Genomic DNA, 13,246 nt, shown 5'->3' with positions numbered 1-13,246 from the left:
TTGTAATTTATATGATGAGAGATACTAATATAAAATCTCTGTAGATTAGACTTTTAAAAAGTTCATGAAGTTTTTCTTTTCAAAAACTTCTAATAGCTTCTTCCAAATTAGCCCAAACCCGTGTTATAGCCATGTCATCAAGGAATGCTGTTTTGTATTGTACATCATCAGAATACCATCACTTTGATGTATAATATTAAGTGTCATTGCTTTTATGATGGATAACACTAAGCGCCATTGCTCTGGTGATGGATAATACAAAGTGCCGTTGCTCTTATGATATATTGTAGTGAGGGGACAGTCTTGCTGTAAAATACATTATGAAAGCAAATCACTCTGAGTTATCTATCGTCAGATCAATGGTGCTTAATGTTATATAGCCTCATTATGGCATTGGTCTGATAATACATAAAATAAAATATAATCTCTTGGTTTGTACTCATTCCACAAAACAAGAGTGGGAGGAGAAAGCTTAATTAAAAAAAAAATTGAGAGGTCCCCTTTGGAAGTGAGTAGAGGTGTGAAAATTAGAAGTAATTGGCTAATAAATACTTTGTTTAGCTATCTTAAAATAAAATAGTGAGATATATATAAATCATGCTATCTTTAGCTAGGTTAACTCTTTTGGCACGTGAGTTCCTCAGACTACACACTGTACCGAAAAAAAAGAGTGAGAACAATTAAAGCTCATATCCTGCTGTTATATCAGTGGTTCTCAAACTAGGGGCGCCGCTTCTTCAGGGAAAGCCCCTGGTGGGCCAGGCAGGTTTGTTTACCTGCTGTGTCCACAGGTTCGGCCAATCGTGGCTCCCACCAGCCAAGGTTCACCGCTCCAGGCCAATTGGGGGCTGCAGGAAGCGGCGCGGACTGAGGGATGTGCTGGCCACACTTCCCGCAGCCCCCATTGGCCTGGAGCAGTGAACCGCGGCTGCTGGGAGCCACGATCAGCCAAACCTGCAGACGCGGCAGGTAAAAAGACTGGCCCAGCCCATCGGGGCTTTCCCTGAAGAAGCGGCACCCCTAGTTTGAGAACCACTGATATAACAGCAGGATATGAGTTTTAATTTGTTCTCACTCTTTTTTTTTCGGTACAATGTGTAATCTGAGGAACTCGCATGCCAAAAGAGTTAACCTAGCTAAAGATAGCTTGGTTTATATATATCTCACTACTTTATTTTAAGATAGCTAAACAAAGTATTTATGAGCCAATTACTTCTAATTTTCACATCTCTACTCACTTCCAAAGGGGATCTCTCAATTTTTTTTTTAATTAAGCTATTCAGGGGACATCATCATAGGGCCTAATCACATCAGCCACACTATCAAAGGCTCGTTCACCTGCTCATCTACTAATGTGATATATGCCATCATGTGCCAGCAATGCCCCCTGCCATGTACATTGGTCAAACTGGACAGTCTCTACGTAAAAGAATAAATAAAAGGACACAAATTGGACGTCAAGAATTATAACATTCATAAACCAGTCGGAGAACACATCAGTCTCTCTGGTCACTCGATTAGAGACCTAAGAGTGGCTATTCTTCAACAAAAAAACGTCAAAAACAGACTCCAATGAGAGACTGCTGAATTGGAATTAATTTGCAAACTGGAAATAATTAACTTAGGCTTGAATAGAGACTGGGAATGGATGAGTCATTACACAAAGTAAAACTATTTCCCCATGTTATTTCCCCCCACCCCCTCATTGTTCCTCAGACGTTCTTTTCAACTGCTGGAAATGGCCCACCTTGATTATCACCACTAAAGGTTTTCTTCCTTCCACCTCCCCCCCACCTCCTGCTGGTAATAGCTCATCTTAAGTGATCACTCTCCTTACAGTGTGTATGATAAAACCCATTGTTTCATGTTCTCTGTGTGTGTATATAAGTCTCCCCACTGTATTTTCCACTGAATGCATCCGATGAAGTGAGCTGTAGCTCATGAAAGCTTATGCTCTAATAAATTTGTTAGTCTCTAAGGTGCCACAAGTACTCCTTTTCTTTTTGCGAATACAGACTAACGTGGCTGCTACTCTGAAAACTGTGTTATACTGTCTGGTATATCAGAGGTTAGCAATGCGATTGTATCAATACAGGTCTAACAGTAGGCCCCAGTTTGATCCAACAGATCAATTTATCTTAAACGTTGTGTTCCAATCATCCTTTAAATGTTTGAAATAATGCATCTAAAGTGAATATGGAAATCAGAGCATGGAACTCATAACTGAGCAGCTTACATTACAGCATTGCTGTGTAATTAACAGGCAAACTGAACTAGAATGTGAGCAGGCAGAAACTACATTTGCATAATGATGCAGAGATAATGAATAAGTCAAATTTAAAGTCAAAACTAGTGATTCAAATGATAGTCATGAAAATTGGCATCTTGGTTCACTATACACATGTGAAAGAATCGAGGACTTCACTGCGAATTACTGTACATATCTTGGTCAGTGGGACATTCATGTTACTTCAGATTGGGTGCCCTACTGATTTTGCAACAGTTAATTCAATATCACAGTGTGGTGTGAAATGGTGGCTAAAATTGCTGATCACCAAGCTGTGTATGAGATAAAAGCTAATCTTAATGACTCAGTCTGTCACATACTGCCTTAAAGACAAAGCTGCTTTGCATCAATGTGCAATCTTTTCCAGTTCTTTGAACATGGCTAAGCAACATTTTCAATCTAATCAGGTTCTATGGCCCAAAAATAAACACTAAAATGATTTTATACTAAGTAAAACAGACTCAATACAATTAATACATGCCAGACATGTTTTTAATCTCAGAAGATTATCTTCCAGAGAACAGTTCAGGAAAACCATTCTTTTTTCTTACACACTAACAAATTCTATAACAAGGGTTTCTACACTAATTTGCTTTCCTGGTGTCTTTTTGGAAGTACTAAAGGTGCAACATTTTCTGATTTCTATCAGAGAACTTTGACATATATCAAGGGACCTGCATACATTAAATCAATGACATATCTCCCATTGACATCAGTGGGTACGGGATAAAGCCCAAAAGACCTGTTAATTTATTGCTAACAGACCTGTTACCTTTCTAAGGGTTCACAACTATTGTGTTTTAATTGACTATTTTATTACACTGTTTTGTAATATCTTATCTACTGTTCTGCATTAATCATACTTATAAAAAAATAGCAGTTGTGAGGTTCTATGCCACTTACTGAGTAGATGGACAAAAGAAAATAATGACCCCCCAAAAGTTTACCTTTGATTTTCACATTTGGTACTTCTATGTATTGTAAGAAATATAGACTTTTTTTTTCAAATTTGGGTGTGTGCTTTGCACATACATGAAGAGAGATCTTTCGATAGCCCTTTCACCAAAGGGTTTGCAATTGTTACTTTGTGATGCTCAGATAAATTTGTTAGTCTCTAAGTGGCCACAAGTCCTCCTTTTCTTTTTGCGATTAGGGTTTCCCTTGGTTTCCATGGGACTGCTTGTGGAGGTAGGCTCTGATCCTGGATAGACTCATGCATATACATAACTTTAAGCATGTGAGTAGTCCCAATGAATTCAACATAAAGGTGGCAGAATCTGGCCTTATATTTGCAGATACAAAATTAAGAGGTGTTGGAGGCACTAATCAAGAGAAGGCCTTTGAGAATTTAGAAATGTATAACAAAATGAGGTTTGGCACTAGAAATATACTATACTATTACCTCTGGTCAAAAATACTCCAAAACAAAGGTATCCATACAGGACGGAGACACTGGAAAAGCAATAATACCAAAAGAGACTTATGAGGTGGTAGTGGTCAAGTAACTGAATACGAGCTTGCAGCAGGATATGGTAATACAATGTTGGGCTGTTAATGCAGTCACTTCATGTCTCAGGACAGGGTGTTGCCTTTCAGGCATTACCTAGAATACTGCGTAGAAATATGGGCATCTTCGTGTCACAGAGATGCTCACAAATTAAAGGGAAAAACAACAGAAATGATTAAGAGGTTGTGGGATTGATTTATGAGGAAAGATTAAATGAACTGAATCATCTACAAATATTTTAAGAATGTCAACACCAAAGAGGGTGAAAAATTGTGGTGCACGGGGGCTGAATTAGTGTAATGGATGGAACTGAACAAAGGTTATTGAGGACTGATTGCAAGACACGTTTCTTGACAACGAGTGCTGGTGGGACTAATCTGCATTACAGCTAGAACTATGATGACGTATCCAAAGAGGCACGGTCAGCTTAATTGGTTACAAGTAATACAGCGTGATTTGTGTTCACACAGCAGCTTTTCTGCCATCAGTCATGTTTTCTCTCTGAACTTAGCAAATTGCTTAACTGTGTTTTAGTGAGTGCCTTCTGGGACATGTTGCTCAGCTATTCCATAGAATATTGACAGTGGCTAAGGACCATGGGAATTTTTAAAGAGCCCACTGTTCCATTTAAGATTTTGGGGATTCTTGTTAGAAAAACTAAAAGTCCTTTGTCTCAGGGGTCATCGTGACCATTTTCAATCAGAGAGGTCTTTCTGTTTCTTTCTCTTACTGCGTCCTTCAGCTTCTGGAATTTGGTGCTTGACGTGGCACAAAACATGGAGTAACCGCTCTCTGAGGTTTGCTTCAGAAAAGATACAGAAGCAAATTTTTGTTCATTTACATTGCCAAACAGAACTATGAGGAGGACAGACTACGGGGCAAGAGAAGGTTTTTCCCGTGGTGGGACAACTTTGTGGTTCTCTGAACTGGCAGTGAGCGGCAGGGACATCTGTGGATGACTTAGCTCCCTCTTTACTTTCTTGCCCCACAAAATTACTCAGATGAGAGCTGCTCCATCTGTGGATAAGAGTAAGCAAAGTTCATGATGCAAGAAAATCAAATTAAAAGATTACAGCATGTACAAGAAGAGACAGGTGGGAAAGGAACAGTACTGTCTCAACCTAACAGGAACACTAGTGGTGTTTCTCTACCAACTGTGATTAATGGGGACCTAACCTACTCTTTGCTGCATTGGCTGATAAAGCCATACACAGACTATGGTGCTGGCAAACAATGCTTCATCTTCTGCTTCAGTGGTCCCAAAATGATTGCTATGTGTGCTTTTGGGATACAGAAGTAGAAATGGAGAAGCCTAGAAGTGAAATGGCACAACCTAAATGCCTGTGAAACCCTAAAGTCATTGCAGCTTTCTGTGTACTCCATAATATCTGTAAGCATCTGCATTTAGTCCTTCAAACTGTCACATACACATTTAAAATAGGTATTTAGACATCTGGCTGCTGATAGGAATCCCTAAATGTGGAAACTGGGTGCCTACCTTAGTTTTATGCTTTGACCCAACTAGAGTCCTTTAATTTACCTTGGACTAAATTGAGATTGTTTAAAGTATGCTTTGTACCTGCACTTCGAGAAGTCTGATAGGTTCATTTCCTAAAGTTAAAATGGTAATAAATTACATTTAAGATACTTTTGATTTAAATTTATGTAAAGTGTTAAATAATCCAAATATTTCAGCCCCCAATGTTGTTGTTCTTAGATTGCATTAAGGGAGACTGCTTGTCAGTGCAATGAAACACTTAGTTTAGAACCTCAATAAAAACAAGCATTTAAACATAATCAGGATTAAAATAATATATCTGCAATGATTCCCAGCATTATGATGCAGAGCTGCTGCTGTATGCCACCTAACTTAAATAAGCATATCAGTCCTTAAATAAGAAGTATCCCTATTGCTTGATTAGAATGTTCTACTGTCTGGGTGCTGTGACTACCTGTCAAAAACAGATGGACCAGTTATTCTTAGATAGCTATAAAATACCAAAAAGAAAAGGAGGACTTGTGGCACCTTAGAGACTAACAAATTTATTTGATCATAAACTTTCGTGAGCTACAGCTCACTTCATCGGATGCATTCAGTGGAAAATACAGTGGGGAGATTTATATACAGACACAGAGAACATGAAACAATGGGTTTTATCATACACACTGTAAGGAGAGTGATCACTTAAGATGAGCTATTACCAGCAGGAGGTGGGGGGCGGGAAGGGAGGAAGAAAACCTTTAGTGGTGATAATCAAGGTGGGCCATTTCCAGCAGTTGACAAGAACATCTGAGGAACAGTGGGGGGGGGGGGGATGGGAGGGGAAATAACATGGGGAAATAGTTTTACTTTGTGTAATGACCCATCCATTCCCAGTCTCTATTGAAGCCTAAGTTAATTGTATCCAGTTTGCAAATTAATTCCAATTCAGTAGTTTCTCGTTGGAGTCTGTTTTTGAAGTTTTTTGTTAAAGAATAACTTGCTCCATAACCTCAGCCGTGCAGAACACAATGCCATCCACAGCCTCAGAAACAACTCTGACATCATAATGAAAAAGGCTGACAAAGGAGGTGCTGTCATCGTCATGAATAGGTCGGAATATGAAGAAGAGGCTACTAGGCAGCTCTCCAATACCACTTTCTACAAGCCATTATCCTCTGATCCCACTGAGGGTTACCAAAAGAAACTACACCATTTGCTCCCTGAAAAAGCACAAGAACAAATCTGCACAGACACACCCCTGGAACCCTGACCTGGGGTATTCTATCTGCTACCCAAGATCCATAAACCTGGAAATCCTGGACGCCCCATCATCTCAGGCAATGGCACCCTGACAGCAGGATTGTCTGGCTATGTAGACTCCTCCTCAGGCCCTATGCTACCAGCAATCCCAGCTATCTTTGAGACACCACTGACTTCCGGAGGAAACTACAGTCCATCGGTGATCTTCCTGAAAACACCATCCTAGCCACTATGGATGTAGAAGTCCTCTACACCAACATTCCACACAAAGATGGACTACAAGCCATCAGGAACAGTATCCCCGATAATGTCACGGCCAATTTAGTGGTTGAACTTTGTGACTTTGTCCTCACCCATAACTATTTCATATTTGGGGACAATGTATACCTTCAAATCAATAGCACTGCGATGGACACCCGCATGGCCCCACAGTACGCCAACATTTTTATGGCTGACTTAGAACAACGCTTCCTCAGCTCTCGTCCCCTAATGTCCCTACTCTACTCTTGCTACGTTGATGACATCTTCATCATCTGGACCCATGGAAAAGAAGCCCTGGAGGAATTCCACCAGGATTTCAACAATTTCCATCCCACCATCAACCTCAGCCTGGACCAGTCTACACAAGAGATCCACTTCCTGGACACTACGGTGCTAATAAGCGATGGTCACATAAACACTACCCTATATCGGAAATCTACTGACCGCTATTCCTACCTACATGCCTCCAGCTTACACTCAGATCACACCACACGATCCATTGTCTACAGCCAAGCTCTACGTACAACTGCATTTGCTCCAACCCCTCAGACAGAAACAAACACCTACAAGATTTCTATCAAGCATTCTTACAACTACAATACCCACCTGCTGAAGTGAAGAAACAGATTGACAGAGGCAGAAGAGTACCCAGAAGTCACCTACTCCAGGACAGGCCCAACAAAGAAAATAACAGAACGCCAGTAGCCATGACCTTCAGCCCCCAACTAAAACCTCTCCAATGCATCATCAAGGATCTACAACCTATCCTGAAGGATGACCCATCACTTTCACAGATCTTGGGAGACAGGCCAGACCTTGCTTACAGACAGCCCCCCAACTTGAAGCAAATACTCACCAGCAACCACACACCACACAATAGAACCACTAACCAAGGAACCTATCCTTGCAACAAAGCCCGTTGCCAACTCTGTCCACATATCTATTCAGGGGACACCATCATAGGGCTTAATCACATCAGCCACACTATCAGAGGCTCGTTCACCTGCGCATCTACCAATGTGATATATGCCATCATGTGCCAGCAATGCCCCTCTGCCATGTACATTGGTCAAACTGGACAGTCTCTACGTAAAAGAATAAATGGACACAAATCAGACGTCAAGAATTATAACATTCAAAAACCAGTTGGAGAACACTTCATTCTCTCTGGTCACTCGATTACAGACCTGAGAGTGGCTATTCTTCAACAAAAAAACTTCAAAAACAGACTCCAATGAGAGACTGCTGAATTGGAATTAATCTGCAAACTGGATACAATTAACTTAGGCTTGAATAGAGACTGGGAGTGGATGGGTCATTACACAAAGTAAAACTATTTCCCCATGTTATTTCCCCTCCCATCCCCCCCCCCCACTGTTCCTCAGATGTTCTTGTCAACTGCTGGAAATGGCCCACCTTGATTATCACCACTAAAGGTTTTCTTCCTCCTCCCCCCCTACCTGCTGGTAATAGCTCATCTTAAGTGATCACTCTCCTTACAGTGTGTATGATAAAACCCATTGTTTCATGTTCTCTGTGTCTGTATATAAATCTCCCCATTGTATTTTCCACTGAATGCATCCGATGAAGTGAGCTGTAGCTCATGAAAGCTTATGCTCAAATAAATTTGTTAGTCTCTAAGGTGCCACAAGTCCTCCTTTTCTTTTTGCGAATACAGACTAACACGGCTGCTACTCTGAAACCTGTAAAATACCAGTGGCACAGTACAATACTGTGTAGGTTTCTTGACCTTTGCCTCATAGACCCCTCTGTGCACTTTACTTCTTGTTTGATTTTTTTTTTTTTGTATTTCGTTTCTTTTTTAAATGAGATAATATTAGTAATTTTGCAAACCACATACAGGTTATGGGTATTCATATTGTAGATATTTTTCTAAGTTTGAATTATGTTTCTTCGTATGTTTTTGTAAATAATATCTAGGGACTTTATTATTATTGCAAACAATACAAAGATCATGTTAAAATGAAGAGAGCTCAGTATATGTGTTAAACAATCTATAATAAACTGAGAAATGAAAGTCTTGTTTTATTTTTAATTTCAGTTGTTGGAAATCAAGGTTTCTATGCCATATTGAAAGGCTCTGCTAGACCTCAAGCAAGGTGTTACAAAAGAATGCTTGGAGAAGACTTTGATTCATTATGTGTAGCCATGTCAACTTCTAGTCAAGATACTATGTTTGGTTTTTCAGGCCGAACAATGGTAAGCTATGATAGAGATTCTCTATTAAAGTAATTAACTATATAGAGAAAGCTAGTTAGGTTGTTTATATTGATACAAGAAGGAATTTTATCAGTTCTACAGGTACATAACATAGCTCCTTCCCTTTGTTATCCTTTGATGTACTCTACTCAACTTACCTTTAAGCTCTTTTCTTTGGGGCAGGAGTGTCTATAAAGTGCCATGCATTTTATATAAGTAAATATTATGTACCACTATAATTATATATGTATATAAACACATACAAAGAGAGAGTTCAACACAGCCTTACTTACATAAACATCACATTATATAAACCGTCATTTACCTGAATTTATCTGAATCAGGTTCACATGCCTTATCTGTTTCAAATAATAGGGTGTTTTCTGACAAGTAAGCTTCAGATCTGTAAAGACTGCTGGTCAGCTTTTCCAAAGCAGATAAATCCAGCAGAACACAGGAAGACAAGGGCTCTTTGACTACTGTACTCTGCTGAGCCTATTGGACACAGGGAAGCTGGATGGATAATGTTTATTCACAGAAAAGTTTAGTCTCTCATAAGTTTCAGTGCATCAAGACTCTATAAAAAAAGGTGTGTGCCCTGAACCTCATAAACGCTTAAGGGTTTCAGCACAGCAAATTTTCCCTATGTGTAAAAAACCCCCAAACACAACAAAACCCCCTTTCCCTACAAAAATAAAACAAAACACACACACCTGCTTTTAAACGCATAGACTTGCTGGCTATTTCTTAGCTGGCTGGCCTTGAGGAAGCCAGACAGTACTGTTTTGGCTCCTGAAGCATAGATTTCAAAGTCTGTGGAACAGTAAATCCCTGGTTGCTCCAGATGTTGAGTACCCAAAGGGTTAGGCTGTCCCCTTAGATCACTGGATAAACAAGATTGAACTGTACGTAGGATGGTACACGTACATGCGCTAGCAAATACACACTTATATACACTTCTGGAATTAATTCAGAAGTTGCTGAGAGTACCAATATTATCCAATATTTTGAAAGATATTTTTCTATTGCAGATAGGTCACTAATTTCCAGTCACTGACTGATATCCTGGCTGATTTCCGTTTCATAAATATTCATTTCTTTACCATCAGCAAAACACACAAAACTCATTTCTTTGACTTAGTTGGTTATAATGTCATGGTGAATAGACAATTCTCCCAGAATAAAATGATTAGGGTTCAGTGGTCGAGCTAAGACTACCGTTGCATTATTCCAGAAGATGGACTTTCTGTCAAACTATTTAAACTTAGGACATTCCCAGGCAGGAGAGTTCCTTAGTATAACAATGCCAACATGTATTGCTAGCTGCAATGTCAAAGTATTTTTGACGAGGGCTCCAATATACTATCTATTACATACAAAAAATACCTGCAAATAAAATTGTTTAGGTTTGAAAGTTAAGCCCTTGAAGTTATAAAATGCCAGATTTTAGTTTGCCTGTGCAAACCTTAATTCCCAGCAATGGATTGGCTAGGGGGACCTGGATGGAAAAAGAGGGGGAGCTGGTGGAAGCCCTCTGGTCAATTATGGAATGAAGATGGGGTTACCTGCACTGCCAGGTAGTCCCAGACATCTAATAATAAAATTACGGCCTGATTAATACCACATCCAATATCTTCTGTCCTCCTTTCAGTATATCTGGACAATGAATACTTACGTGAGTCGCAGAATTTTTGATGTTTGAACATATCTTATTCTATACATCAGCTGATATTCAAATCTCCATATCTCAGTTTCAAATGGTTCTGTGCTCTCGCAAAGTGTCCATGTTATTAGGAGCTAAGGGCTTCATTTTCAGAGGTATTGAGCACTGACATGCCAGTTTAAGTCAAAGGAAGCTGAGAGTGCTCAGCGTGTTTGAGGCCCCAGCTATATATACACTGTGTTGGCAGGTGCTCCATTTGAAGATTTTTTTGAGACAGCTGACAATTCTAGTAATTCATTTTGATTACAAGTTGTAAGTTTACCTGTTATCTCTTTTGTGTGTCTTGTGGCATAGTCTTGCTTTTTCATTAAAATATAATTTTGAAATAAAATGTTTTTCTATTTGTTTCTCCAAGTAACAAAATTGTTTAATCTTCCACATCATATGCTGAGGAGAACTTTTTCAAAAGTGCTTGAAGAACTTAGAGGTCTAAGTGCCATTGATTTTCAAGGGGATTTAGGGGCTTTTGAAATTTTTACCTAAATTTCTGCACAATTCCCTTTTTTAATGAATTATTTGTTACTCCAAGTTATATAAACCATGCAATTACATGTGAAAGTTTAACCTCTCTTTTCTACCTGTTTCATATAAAGGAGCTAACTGGTTTAGGGCAAATTTGTTTTATAAAATGTTCTTCCCAAGTGACCAGTTAACTAGATTGCCTACCGGTTGTTCAGTGTGCTTGTATGTGAGTTACAGCAATGAGGTATTTAAATTTTCAAATCTAGAGGTTTGTAAAAGAAAAAAAGTGATAGATCCTTTAGTACAGCAGCATTTGGTATTGCTATAATTGTATGCATGACCATGGAAGGTAAACTGAGTTAATTATATTGCAGTTATACTGTCAGTCTTGTGGGAATAATGTGAAAATTATTTGTGAGAAAATTGGAATCACCTTTCCTTCTTGCTGTATGGGTTGAATAATTTAGATTGGCACTTAGAGGTTTAGGGAAGTTATTTGATTTTGTGTGGATGGTCTTGTCACTTACAATCACTTACAAGATGTGTACATCAACCGGCTGGGATCGAGGCTGTTAGGTTTACCTTTCCAACATTTTAAGTGTATTGTCTCTCACCTCTCATGTCTCATCAAAACAAACAATGAATGAATTCCAAATGCCTTCAGGATATAGAGTTAATGCCTCACAAAAAGAGGTCATTGAGAATTCCTTATGTCATCCCACTAGAATAAAATTACTGACCTTGTGCAGAATGGCAGGGAGGCAAGATCAATTCTCCCTTATTCTGTCCACTCTAAATTGAATCTTTCTGACAGATTGCCAGAGGTGTGCCAACTGTTTTCTCAGAATATTAGGAAAAGACCCCTTTAATGTGTTTGGTGACAGTTCTGGCCTTTGTGTCACGGTACGTAAAGTATCATGCCACTCACCCAATCCAACAATTGTACTTTGTTAATTATTTAAATGAGGAATCATTGCTTATCCTTTAGGCACTGCATTTTATGCATGGATGCTCAGGATTGTCACTGTTTACTAATAAGAAACTTCATTTGACTACTGGATCAGAAACTTACATAACATCCCAACATAAATCTGAAAAAAAGTCTGATGTGGACCATGGAGAATGTGGTAGCTTCCCACTGATCATGATAGGCGTGTTTGTTCTCAGTCTGTTTTGGCACAGGTTTTTCCATTTCAGTGTACTTTCGCCCAGAGTAATTTATCAAGAAGAAAATTATTTAGTCCCCTACTCATTAATATGGCCATTTGACTTCTGAGTAAAGGAATTGTTGCTGTCAGGAGTTTATGAACAGCAGGAGAGAGACAATTTGTTCTAAAGTTCCCTTATTATTCACAAGCTAGACTCCCAAATTTATATGGATCACAAAACCAACATAATTATGTATAAAATGGTTTGGTTGTCAGGCCTCTATTAAATAAAGCCATTGCTTCTGGTAAGTACTTTGCCGAACTAATTTTAGAGTACTAGTTTCAGTGTGTAGTGCAACAGACTTCATCTAGTATTTGCTTTCCTTGTGACAAATTTATGCTTGCAAGATGCATCCCTTTTAAAGAAGGACATCATACATTTATGAAAGTTATAAAGAAGCTTATCTCCTCTTAATATACATTTAATGCCTGTCTGTGCTTTTCAAGGTACTAACTGAGTTTCTCTTTGGCAGTCAGCTTCAAAAATATTGGAGATGGCTGTCATGGAAGGTTGTTTTTCTTAGTTGTAACTTAAGCGTCCAGCTACAGGGTGTTATGCAGTATATTAAAGCACAGTGGATATATTCTTTTCCGACTTTAAATGCATACCAACTGATGCTACAAAACATGGCCCTAATGTTTAACAGAGATATTAAAACATTTGATAACAATAACTTTTGCCTCTATAGCACCTTTCAACATAGGAACATGAAGCCTTTTCATATTTTAATGGAATTAGTCTCACAACATTCCTGTGAGATAAGTACAGAATTCCCTCCATTTTACAGATTGGGAAACGGAGACACACATAGGTTCTCACCCAAAGTAGACTCCA

At 39.0% G+C, this 13,246-nt stretch overlaps 1 protein-coding gene across 1 annotated transcript in view; it reads left to right on the top strand.

Annotated features, from left to right (window-relative positions):
- CNBD1 (cyclic nucleotide binding domain containing 1) overlaps positions 1-13,246 on the top strand; it is a 296,153-nt gene that overhangs the window by 163,269 nt on the left and 119,638 nt on the right. Inside the window, 1 exon segment of the mRNA XM_043506978.1 lies at positions 8,861-9,018. Coding sequence (XP_043362913.1) covers positions 8,861-9,018 — 158 coding nt within the window.

The sequence above is a fragment of the Dermochelys coriacea genome, chromosome 2, assembly GCF_009764565.3.
Source record: "Dermochelys coriacea isolate rDerCor1 chromosome 2, rDerCor1.pri.v4, whole genome shotgun sequence".
Lineage (NCBI taxonomy): Eukaryota > Metazoa > Chordata > Testudines > Dermochelyidae > Dermochelys > Dermochelys coriacea.
This window is presented reverse-complemented; position numbering and strand designations above follow the sequence as displayed.